The sequence below is a fragment of the Palaemon carinicauda genome, chromosome 2, assembly GCF_036898095.1.
Source record: "Palaemon carinicauda isolate YSFRI2023 chromosome 2, ASM3689809v2, whole genome shotgun sequence".
NCBI classification, from domain to species: Eukaryota; Metazoa; Arthropoda; class Malacostraca; order Decapoda; family Palaemonidae; genus Palaemon; species Palaemon carinicauda.
The window spans coordinates 195,020,323-195,032,641 of NC_090726.1; the positions used below are offsets into that span (position 1 = coordinate 195,020,323).

Consider the following 12,319-nt stretch of genomic DNA (forward strand, 5'->3'; position numbering starts at 1 on the left):
ATGGTACTGTTATGTATAGTCAATATAATCATAGGTACTCATTTTACATTTTAATAGGATACTTAGTAGTTTTATGAACAATAAAAATATAGAAATAAAATAGATTAATACTATTTACTATTATTAATATTATATAAATCCGATATTATTAGGGTAAGTAGTAGTTTTAAAAATATTTGTTGTACAGAACAACGTTTGTGTTAGTTCTTGAAAACATATGTAATGGAAGACGCTCTTGTTTTGATGACAGACTTGTAGTTGTAAGTTCTGGCGTGTTCTACCGATAACGTCAAGTACGTCTGACCGTCTATTATACTGTATGTACTCTGAGGCCACCGACGTTTTCTCCTGATTTAGAACGATGTCATCCTTACAGACCTTAATTGAGATGGGATTCTCTGAAAATGCTTCGTAAGTTGATTATAAATAAAGTGAAGTAGTGGCGTAAGCCTCCCCTTACTTATAGGTAAACCTCATAACTACGGTAGATTCTTGAAAGCCATAGGCTCTGTCTGCTAACATTAAATCAGAAAACAAAGGATTTTTGGGGTTTATGTATGATACCGGCCACCTGTATGTATTATTACGTCAAACTTAGAATACGGCAGTGTTAGGCTGGTCGCAGGGGACCGTTAGCCCCCCTCCCCATTAGGTAAGTAGGTAAGGACACAGCTTGTAGGTTAGGTTAGGGGGGACAGTTTAGGTTAGTTGATGTCTATTTTTAATCAAGATGTGAGGAACTGGCCGCTGATATACAAAGGCTACGGATTTTTAAATGTTATAGATGGCTCATGCAATTAGGAAAAATTTTATACAATTTCTTATCTAATTGCACTAGTCGTACACATACCGATGGTTAGATGGTGTTTTTTTGCTTGAGGGCTGACAAATCCACCATCTAGCCCTACTTGATATAACTAGCTTGCAATAGGTCATTGTCCCCACCCTGGTAAAGACATGCTGATGTTAAGGTTAATTGGTGGTATTTTATGTTTGGCCATTTCTCTGATTTAGTAAAATTGGGGTGTACGTATGATAGCGGCCACCTGCTTGTATGATGACGGCTGACTAAGGGGGCTCGCAGTGGGTCGTTAACCTCCCCCCTGTTGAGTAAGTAGGTAAGGATATAGCTTGTAGGTTAGGTTAAGTGGAGGAAGTTAAAGTTAGTTGGTGCCCCTTATACTTGCAGGAGGAACTGGCCGCTGTTATACAAAGGCTCCGTAAAATTGTATGAATTTCCCTTTGGTACGTGTGTAGATCGTCGGGTCACCAGACCTGCTGCTCACATAGAAAATGAGAATCCTCCCTATCCCAGTCCGTGATCATCCACACTAATTATTCACTTACTGGTTTTTGTTCCGCCATATCTCATAATTAAACTTAATTTCATTGTTGCTCTTTTCTGGCAAACAGTACATATTGTGCTGTACGTGTAGCCGAGTTTTCGAGTATTTTGGCGAACAAAAATTTGGTGACCCAACTACCTATACACTACCCTTACTTTTTTCTGTCTGAGGCAACCTGTGTTTGCCTATCTACAAATGTTTTTATGTTTTAACCCTTTGTGTATTCATGTACTGTATCTCCAAAAGGTACAAAAGTAAAGATATTACATGTTTTATGCCTTTCTGAACACCTAGGCTCTATATAAAATTATAGGTGAACCAACAGTAAAACAGAAATTTTAGAATGGGTGAAAACCTAAAAGAAAAAGCATAGAGTGAATTGTACTAATAGGAATTGTCTAAAATTCATGGGTTAAGCCTCAAGGTTGTCAGTCTGGAAAATACGCTTCATGTCTATAATTGTTATAATTGATATCCACATGAAAACTATTGTACAGTATTAGGAAAATATGCCTCAAATACAAGCAGTCAATACTGGGGATAAACTCGTAACTACATTATCCAAAATCCGAGGTGGACACTGGTCAAGGTCCACTAGGAACCTTGGGACAGACTCATGAGGGCGCCTGTAATACTGGTGTACCATTTTTTTTTTTTTTTCGTTCTGTTGCGTCATGTCCTACCTGACCGAAGGGTGATTTACTTAGGATTACACCTTTGTTCCTCTTCAGTTTAACCTTTCAGGATTAGGCTGCAATGTTAAGTAAATGGCAAATATTTTGTTAGTCAAATTTTTGTTTGTGAGCAATATTATGCAAAAACTACCGAACCAATTTGAATGAAACTTGGAGGACATGAGGGGTATGACTCAAGGACTAATCCATTAGATTTTGAAGAAATTACAATAAAGTATGTGTACACAGTGAAGTTAAGAGCAAAATAAGACTAATTTCTACTGAGTGCCCCTCTAGTTAATTTTGTCTTTATATAATATAATAATTTTTAAAAATTTGGAGTTAGCAAACATCTCGGTACTTCCATAACAAATATTTTCATCTTTTTTTGGGCTAGAAAATTACCCTACCCCTAAATTCTTTAACAAGCAGCTAAGACGTATTAGACAATGCTCATAAAGTAATGGAACAGTTTAAAAATAACAAGTACACATAGAGTTCTCAGAGTGCAGTGAGTCTTGTTTTTCTTTGGTATATACGTTATCATCATTATTCACTTGTCTCTCAGATTTCCCCAGGATAAAGTTCCTAAATGACCATCATAATGAATACCGTACATACTTTGTTGGTGTTAAAATAGAATATAGCATCTCGGAATTATGGTTTGCCAATGCCGATTAAAATGATGCCGTAATACTGAAGTGTCTGATAATGATTGATGTAATGGTGATATATTTGAATTTCATATCTATCAAAAACCCATTACACACCGTTTATAACCAATATTGGAACCACTCTAAGAAATCTATATTTCTGGATGGAAGAATACAGTAGCTACATGTAATACTACATTGGATCTCTCTCTGGTTATGGCTAATTTTTCTTTTGCGTACACATACATCAAATATTCTGTCCTATTCATTACAACTTATACACCTGACATTACTAAGATAATCTAAAAATTCTTCATTCAAGAGGTTAACTACTACACTGTAAATCTTCTGTGGCTACTTCCCTTTTGTAAATGTATAAGAGACTTTAACTATAGTAATCAGCTCTTCCAGGAAGACACTCCAAAATCAAACCATTGTTCTTTTGTCTTGGATAGTACCATAGCCTTTGTACCATAGTCTTGCACTGTCTTGGCTTAGAATTCTTTTGCTTGATGGTACACTTGGGCACTCTATTCTACCTGTTAACCTATTTCATTTCCTCACTAGGCTATTTTTGTTGTTGGAGCCCTTGGTTATAGTTTCTTGTTTTTCCAAGTCAGGTTATAGTTTAGGTAATAATGTAATAATAATACCTTGGCAATCTTCTGTCATTGGTGTCATAGAAGGGATACTTCTCCGGTCGGAGCATCTCTAGCGCAGATTGTTGTTTTCCTCATTTTCCTTTGCCGAGAGAAGCATCTTTAGGTCGTGACTGTCAAAGGCTACCATTCAACCTTGAGTACAGTCTTTCAACTGAATGGTATAGACTTCACCTCTTTGTGGGAGTTGTCTATGCTAGTGAGGAGCTTCGAGCAGTCTTGCTCACCCTGGGACGTCACTATGGTAACATGTTTGCCTAGTATTTGCATGGTAGCAGATCAATCCCAGCCTATGACCGTGAGTTTAAGCTGTTTACTGGTGAGGCCACTGCTGTGGTTGGGCACCATAGTAAGGGGTTTGGCTTGCCCGGCTGACATTCTGGGGAGTATCTATTCTGATGAAACGAACTAAAAGCAGAAGCCTTTAACCTTTAACCATTACCTCGTTTGATCCTTTGGGAAGGTTGTCAGACAAAGATCTGACTCTCAAGACTGTCATTTTGCTAACCTTAGCATTGGTGAAAAGAGTAGCTGAGTTGCAAAGAGACACTTACTTTGTCACACATGCTGAGGTGTGGAAGAAGATCTTTAGTCTTGTGCTTGGCTTTGTGGCCAAAACCCAGAACCTGTCGGTGTACTGCCCCAGATTCGAGGCTTTCTCCATCCCTTCTCTATGTAAAGTGTTGAGTGGGGATCAAGAGGAGCTGTTTTTGTGTCCCATGAGGGCTCTGTGGTGCTATCTGAAGAAGACTCGATAACTTAGGACCCCATGTCAGCGACTTCCTTATCACTGGCAGGACCAAGAAAGGTGTGTCAAGGAACACAAACTCTCTCTGGCTTTGTGAGACAATCCGTATCGTGTATGCCTCGACTGTTGAGAGGGTGGAGCTACCAGCTCGGACCAGGGCTAATGAAGTTGGGGGTAATTACCCCACCCTAGCCTTCAAGGGGAATCTTTCAATCGGCCAGGTGTTGAAGGCTGGAGTTTGGAAACGGTAGACCACCTTAACGTCCTTTGATCTACTGGTGTATATTTATAAGTCCCTTGACAGCTTTGTGCCTTGACCTGTAGTGGCTGCTCAAGGAGTTGTGTAGCCAGCACAGCCCCCACACAGTAAAAGGAAATGGTTGATATTGTGCAACAAAATACTGTAAACCTATTTGTTCCAACGCGGAGTACTTACCTCGAACTACTTTCTTAGGAGTATCTGGGATTCTCCTCCCAACCGACCAGAATTTTGTGTAGTTTCCCCTATCTCCGTTTTCTATAGTGGGTCCCTCTGTAACGGATAAATACGCGCCCTGAGGCGACCCGAGTCAGTGAGCGCGTTTGGCCAGGTCTCGGTCACCAGTAAGTTTCTGGTCGCGACGTGATTAACATCTCGCCGCTCTCTCTTATCCCATGCGACCCTTTGTGTCTCTGACCCTTTTTGTCCCCATGCGGTTCCCACGTGTTCAACTTTCACCTTATATTCCTTTACCCACCTCTTTCCCCTGTGTTCCTGTGTTGCTTGGTGCTTTAGTGTTCGGTTATGGAGCATCCTCGTCGTTGCCCCGGGCCTATGGCCGGTAAATCTTGTGGTGCGTTCCTCTCCAAGCCGGAGTTTGATCCCCACACCTTGTGTTCTTCGTGTAGGGGCAGTGTGTGTACCCCCTCAGCCACGTGTCCGGAGTGCGAATCTTGGCCCGAGATCCAGTGGGCTCTCTACGGGACCAAGAAAAAGAAGGTGTCCATGGGATCACCCAAGAAGGCGAACATCTCCTCGCTCTTAGTGTCGCCCGATGACCTGTCGGAGAAGAGTTCCCTGCCGCCTTCCCCTACCCAGAGTAGGGGACGAGGTAAGTCCGTTGCGGGGAAGCGGCCCATTCCCTTTCCCCAGGAGTCTGATATTCCTGATGTAGAGGATGTTGCGTCTGTACAGGCGTGTGGGGGGCCTGATGGGGGTCGGGAGTGTGTTCGGGAGACGAGGTTCTGGTGCCTACAGGACCCGTCTCATCCGAAGACCTGATGTGAGGGAAGTCTGCTCCGACCCCTTCCCCTGCATCGTGGCTGTGCGTTTCAGGTGCTTCAGTGACCGGGTGAGAAGCGGACAAGGAGGCAGGCTCGTCGAATTCTGACTCCATTGCTTGGACGGCCCCTAGGACGCCCGTCTTTTTGCAGCCGCCCTCGCCAGTGGAACGACACGAGGATCCTCCAGCAGCGTCGGACGTATCGGAAGATTCAGCGGGCTCGTCGTCCTCCCCGTCATCGTTTACATCAGATTCATCGGATTCGTCCTCCTCGGAAGATGCGGGCCCAAGGGACTCGAGGAAGAAGCGGGAGAGGTCCCGTAGGAAGAGGTCTCGCTCGCGCTCTGTCCATTCCAGGAAAGGTGCCAGGACCTCCAGAAAGAAGCAGAGGGAGTAGACCCATGATGGCTACTCCCGTCCCAGTGGATCTGCCCGCTCTGCAAGTCTCCGCTCCAGTGGTTTGGCATGAGAGGAAGGATCTGGCTTCCCACTCGGCTCCATCCGTGACCGACGAGGCGCCCCATGCGGATGACCAGGTAGCGGAATGCCTCATAAAAGGAGGAGAGTGCTCTTCTGACGACGTCTCCTCCTACCGGAAAGTGTTAGCGCTCATCAGGCGACACCACAGGCTGGACGATCCTAAACCATCGGCGGAGCAGGCCTGGCTCTCCGGGCTGAGCAGGTTAGTGGACAACCCGGTCAAGCAGAAACCATCCCTAACCCTCCCTCTGGCATTGGACGTGAAGCTAGCAATGGACCACATTGATAAATTCATAGCGAGCCAAGTGGACGCCTCCAGGAGCCAGGGGTCCTCCAAACTGCTTCCGGGCTTTAGAACGTAGAAACGCTTTTACGTCCCGGACGGTTGCCGGGGAAGCGCCCGTGCAGTTGAGGCAGCAATTGCCACACTAAATCAAGGAGCGGCAGAAGACAGGGCATCCTCTGCTCCAGTGTGTTTCTCACTAGCGGAAGCCTCCATGGTGGAGGATATGGCCCAAGACTTGGTGAACGTCACTTCTTGGTTGGACTGGTGGGCCTGCACCCTGGTGGGGTTCCAATCCTCTCATGACCTCTCCGTACCGGAGAACCAAACCTTGTTGCGGGAACTGATCAGCTCGGGGGGGAAAGGCGTTGAAATTCCTCACGTTTCAATCCCTCTCGGAAACAGCCAACTGGGTCCTACGGAAAAGGTACACCGTCCTAAACAAGTTGCTCCGTAGGTTACCCGAGCGGGAGGTGAGATCTCTGAGGAACTCGCCGGTGTGGGGCGATTCCGTTTTCCCCCTGAAGGTGGTCGAAGAGGTAATGGAGAGGGTCAGGAAGCTCAAAGAGGCGGGGAAGCCCAGGCCTCCAGCTGCAAGACGTCCGGCTCATAGGAGGTCCGCACCAGACGACCCCCACTCATCGCCAGTCCAGCCTAGGAGAGAGTCCCCGTCGATGTCTTGGCATCAAGCCTCGCAGCCCTCCCGTTGGGGAGGTTCGACTCCGCAAGCCTCCTTTAGGTCCTCCTATCCCAACTCTAGGAGAGAGCGTTCCAGCCACCCCTCGAGGAGAAGATAGGCAGAGAGGCCCCCTACTCCTGCCGAAGCCTCAGGTAGGGGATGCCTCTAACACTCTTGGAAAGCTTGGCGGGACTACGGAGCGGATCCGTGGATCGTAGCAGTTCTGAAGGACGGGTACAGGCTACCCTTCCTAGCAGACCCACCCCCTCTAATTCCGGATCAACAGGCGGAGTGGTTGGCGCCCAAGGACCCCTTAAGAAGAGCGGCATTGTAGGAGGAAGTGTCGGCCATGCTCGCCAAAGGGGCGTTAGAACCAGTCAAGAACCCCACCCCGGGGTTCTACAGCAGACTCTTCCTGGTGGAGAAAGCGACAGGGGGTTGGAGGCCGGTCATAGACCTGTCGGCCCTGAACAAGTTTGTGTGCAAGACCGACTTCAAGATGGACACCCCGAAGTCGGTAATGGCAGCCTTGAGGGAAGGGGACTTCATGATGTCTCTAGACCTCAAGGATGCCTACTTTCAGATCCCTGTCCACCCCTCCAGCAGGAAGTTCCTAAGGGTGAAATGGGGTACCCAAGCGTTGCAGTTCAGGACCCTTTGCTTCGGGCTGTCGACAGCCCCTCAGGTCTTCACGAGAGTCTACACAACAGTCTCGGTCTGGGAACTCGAACAGGGGATCCGCCTGATTCGTTACCTGGACGACTGGTTGTTACTTTCAGCCTCAGTGGGAGTACTGAGGGAGCAAGGCGCGAAGCTGCTACGGTTCTGCAGGGACTTGGGTATTACCATCAACCTGTAAAAGTCGCAGCTGACGACCTCCACTAGGATGACCTACCTGGGGATGGTTCTAGACACCCAGTTGGTGAGGGCCTTTCCCTCCTCAAGGAGGTTGGACAATCTAGATCAGATAGTTTGCCCTTCCTAGCGGACCTGCCGAGGATAGCCAAAGACTGGCAGAGGTTGGTGGGCCACCTCGTGTCGTTGGAAAAGTTAGTCCCCCGGGGGAGACTCATGCTAAGAGTGGTTCAGTGGAACCTAAAGAAATTCTGGACCCTGGGTGAGTCCCCGCACATGATAGTCCCGGTGTTCCCGGAGACAAAGGAGATCCTGAAGTGGTGGCACGACAGGACGAACACCCTCAAGGGAATGCCCTTCGCGATCGATCCCCCAGAGATGCTGTTGTTCACGGACGCATCGAAGGAGGGATGGGTAGCCCATCTTCTCGACGAGTCGGCTAAGGGGAAGTGGTCCCCTTAGCGGACTTCCTAGTCTATCTGAGAGACGAGGTAGGCATGTCTATTCCGGCCATCAACGGTGTTCGAGCGGCCTTGGGACAAGTCTTCATCCTCAAAGGTCTTGACCTAGGAGCTTCCAGGCAAGTCTCGATGCTCATCGAGAGCTTTGAGCAATCATATTCTCCCCGTGCCTCTAGAGTGCTCCAGTGGGACGTTTCCAGAGTTCTGAAGGCTCTGTCGGAGCCGCCCTTCGAACCCCTTAAGGACATCCTAGACAAGGAGCTCACCCTCAAGACTGTCTTCCTTCTAGCCCTGGCATCAGCTAAGAGAGTAAGCGAACTCCATGGGTTGTCGTAGGAGGTCTCGCACACGGAAGGCTGGCGAGAAATAAGTTTCAAGTTCCTGCCCGACTTTGTAGCCAAGATACAGAACCCAGCTTACTGGGACCCTAGGTTTGAGGGTTTTTCGGTGCCGGTGATTCCGCGATCGGACAACCCGAGGGATTTGTTGCTGTGCCCAATCAGGGCAGTTAGAAAGTACCTAGAAAGGACGGCCAGACTTCGCCCTGGGATCAAGAGTCTGTTCGTCTCATCGGGATTGGGGAAGAAGGCAGTCTCCAGGAATACTGTCTCCTTCTGGTTATGGCAGATGATTGTGATGGCCTACGACAGCACCGGAGTCTCCCTTCCGGGTAAGCTGAGACCCCATGATAATAGGGGCCTGAGCACTTCGTTTGCCTTCGAGAAGAACATGGCGGTGGGCCAGATCCTGAAGGCAGGCACATGGTCCAGGCAGTCCATCTTTACGGCCCACTACCTGAAGGACTGTTCTAGAAAGTCTTTGGACGGCTTCTTTATTGGTCCGGTCATTTCTGCGCTCCAAAAGATTTAAGGTTGTAGCCCCGGGGAAGCCGTGGGCGGTAAGTCTAAGCGACACAGGTTCCTTCCTTACCTTATCCCCTTATTACCGCTTCCCCTCCATTCCCCCCCTTATCCCTTACCCCTGCCATGTGGGAAACGTTCAGATGGAAGTACCCATGTCCGGAGATCCTTATAGAGGTGAGTTACTTATACACTAAATAGTTTTTTGCGTAGTTTTCCCTAAGTCTCATATTCCGTTTTGGGTCAGGAGAACCTAGTCTCCTATCTAGGTTCGATCTTATTATCCAACCGGTCTCTTGGCCCGTAAGACCACCCCCGCCTCTTAAAGTATAAGTCTCCTAAGAAAGTAGTTCGAGGTAAGTACTCCGTGTTGGAACAAATCACAAATTTTAAGTACAGTACAGTAATTTGTATTTTTCCTAACAGTACTTACCTTGAACTGCTCTCGGGTTATGGCCCACCCATCCTTCCCCGAGTGTCTTACGGGACTTTGATACCATATCTATCATAAACTTACTGGTGACCGAGACCTGGCCACGCGCGCTCACTGACCCGGGTCGCCTCAGGGCGCGTATTCATCCGCTACAGAGGAACCCACTATAGAAAACGGAGATAGGGGAAACTACACAAAATTCTGGTTGGCTGGGAGGAGAATCCTAGATACTCCTAAGAAAGTAGTTCGAGGTAAGTACTGTTAGGAAAAATACAATTGTTCCGTAACCGAAATACAAACCACGCTATTTACAGAGGGGGGGTTACCTTTTAGCGCAGCTGAAATGGCGAGCCATTAGAATTTAACGAGGGTGTATTACCCCCGCGCTAGTTAGCGGGGGGTAGGGGAGTGGTAGCTAGCTACCCCTCCCCCCCTCACACACAGATGAATGCTCACTTTCACTTTTGGCTCGGACTGTGACAGACGTCTCTGTCTTGGTCCTCTCTTGGCAGCCATTGTTTGTTTTGTCTTTACTTAATCGCTTACTTTTCATTTACTCAATATATATGTAAACATGTTTTCATGTTTGTATATGTATTTGAGTATAGAAATAAGTAAGTTTCCTTTTCAGAGTTGTGTGTGTAGTGTACGATATCTACGTGGAGTCCTCGGCAGTTAGGCCACCACGGCGTAATTTCATGGGTGGCGATCAAGTTTGACTTATGTCTTTCTCTCTCTCTCTCTTGAGGTCGTTCACCCTTTTACTACGTGTTACTACGCCCTTGTAGCTTCCTTTCCGTGTGGGGGGGTTGCTATGCCGTACGTTTGTCTCCATTAGTTATGAATCTAATTGTAGTTGTTTTTTGTTTTTCAGCTTGTAGAACGATTCCTTTCGGGGTTTTCGTTCTTTCTTTAGTGTTCATTCATTTTTAAATTACATAATTACATAGTTACATAATTATAATTGTTATAATTCTGTTTTGGTTACAGCTCTCCTTCCGTGAGTGTAAGTGGTTGTGAGGGCACGTGCCTGTTGTGTAATTCTTGTTTCCTTTCCCTCGGGATTCCTCTTCGGAGCCTTCCCGGGGGAATGAATGTGTACTAATATTATTTGTTTTATTTTTTTACAGTTACCGATCTAGTTCGTTTCTGTAATATGGCAACGGTGTGAGCTGTCTTGTTGAGTCCTGGGGATTCGGCTGTTGCTGCCTCCCCCCTTGTATTTTCGTCAGGGGCGTGTCTCCTTCTACTGGAAGTACTCCCGTGACGACGGACAGCTCTCCAGTTCATTTTAGAACTCTCAGGAGGCTTGCCTCCTTGGGCGGGTAACTTTCCTTCCGAGGGAAGTTTTTCCTGTCCAGGCTTGAGTTTTTCCCCTTTTGGGGGGGTTCTTCTCTTGCCTTTTTTTCGTGCGACTATGCTCTTGGTGCTGAGCGGTCACACCTGCAGTTTCGCTCAAGGGGCTGGGCAACTGCAGGAGCTCCTCTTCGGAGGATTGCTCCTTTTAGGTCACTGGCTGACCAGTCTCTTCTACGAAGTGTTTCTCTTTCGTTCGCGAGAGAGTACACTCATAGAGACTCCTCTTCGGAGGTTTCTTCTGTTGCTGTTGGCCTCCCTCGCCGTAAGGCCCACCGTCCGCCTCGTCGTAAGGGCCTCTCATCTCCCTATAAGGGTGCTTGAGGCACCTTTTTGAATCTCCGTTTGCAGCCTACAACTCCTTTTTCTTGATCTTCCGCCTTGGTGCAGATGGACAGCAGTCTGATCTCGTCTTCCGTCGGGCAACGGTCTTCCCGACGGACAACGGTCTTCCCGACGGACAGCGGTCTTCCGACGGACATCAGTCTCCCGGAGGACAACGATCCCTTCGGGGCAAAGGGTTGCCTCCCACGGGAATTCTTCCCTTGCGTGTCAGGCTTTCCCTGCGCGCCCTTCTGCTGTGTTCTCTCCTGCTCCTGCTCAGTGTTAGCGCACAGGCGCTCTTCTGCTCATCAGGGCTCTCCTGTTCGTCAGCGCTTTCATGATGATCATCCCTGCTGTTCCTGTTGGTTCCTGTTACGCGCCGCCCTGTGCGCCCACGTTCGCCCTCGTGATCTAGAACTTCGGTTCAGGTCGGGGTCAAGGACTCTTCTTTTATACGCAGGCTTCCACACGTAGCCTTCTGCTCGTCAGCGATCATCAGCTCGCCAGCGATCACCTGTCTCTCGGCGATCTCCGGATCGCCCGCGTGTGTTACAGCCGGCACGCCAACGTTCTCCAACACTTCTGAAGGAACATGGTTCGCCAGCTACTAGCTCACCTGCGCATGCTGATCCCCATCGCGCGACCCTCAACTGCGGATGCTGATCGCCATCGCGTGACCCTCAACTGCGGATGCTGATCGCCATCGCGCGACCCTCAACTGCGGATGCTGATCGCCATCGCGCGACCCTCACCTGCGGATGCTGATCGCCATCGCGCGACCCTCAACTGCGGATGCTGATCGCCATCGCGCAACCCTCAACTGCGGATGCTGATCGCCATCGCGCGACCCTCAACTGCGGATGCTGATCGCCATCGCGCGACCGCACACCTGCGGATGCTGATCGCCATCGCGCGACCCTGCGCATGCTGATCACCATCGAGCTATCATCTACCCTGCGGATGCTGCTCGCCATCGCACGACCCTCAACTGCGGATGCTGCTCGCCATCGCGCGATCGCCCACCTGCAGAGGCTGCTCGCCATCGCGCGACCGCCCACCTGCGCATGCTGATCGCCATCGCGCGACCCTGGCATGCTAATCACCATCGCGCGACCCTGCGCATGCTGATCACCATCGCGCGATCGCCCTCCTGCACGTGCTGCTCGCGATCGCTCACCTTCGCATACTGCTCGCCAACGCACGATCGCTCACCTGCGCATGCTGCTCGACCATCGTGTCGGCATAA

General features: G+C 48.8%; 1 protein-coding gene across 1 annotated transcript in view; it reads left to right on the forward strand.

The window, feature by feature from the left end:
• The first annotated feature begins 240 nt into the window (after positions 1–240).
• Positions 241–12,319, forward strand: part of LOC137622782 (UBX domain-containing protein 1-like) — a 41,591-nt gene continuing 29,512 nt past the window's right edge. The window contains exon 1 of the mRNA XM_068353380.1: positions 241–411. Within this exon, the coding sequence (XP_068209481.1) occupies positions 362–411 (50 nt within the window). The 5' untranslated portion in view covers positions 241–361. The remainder of the gene's footprint in view (positions 412–12,319) is intronic.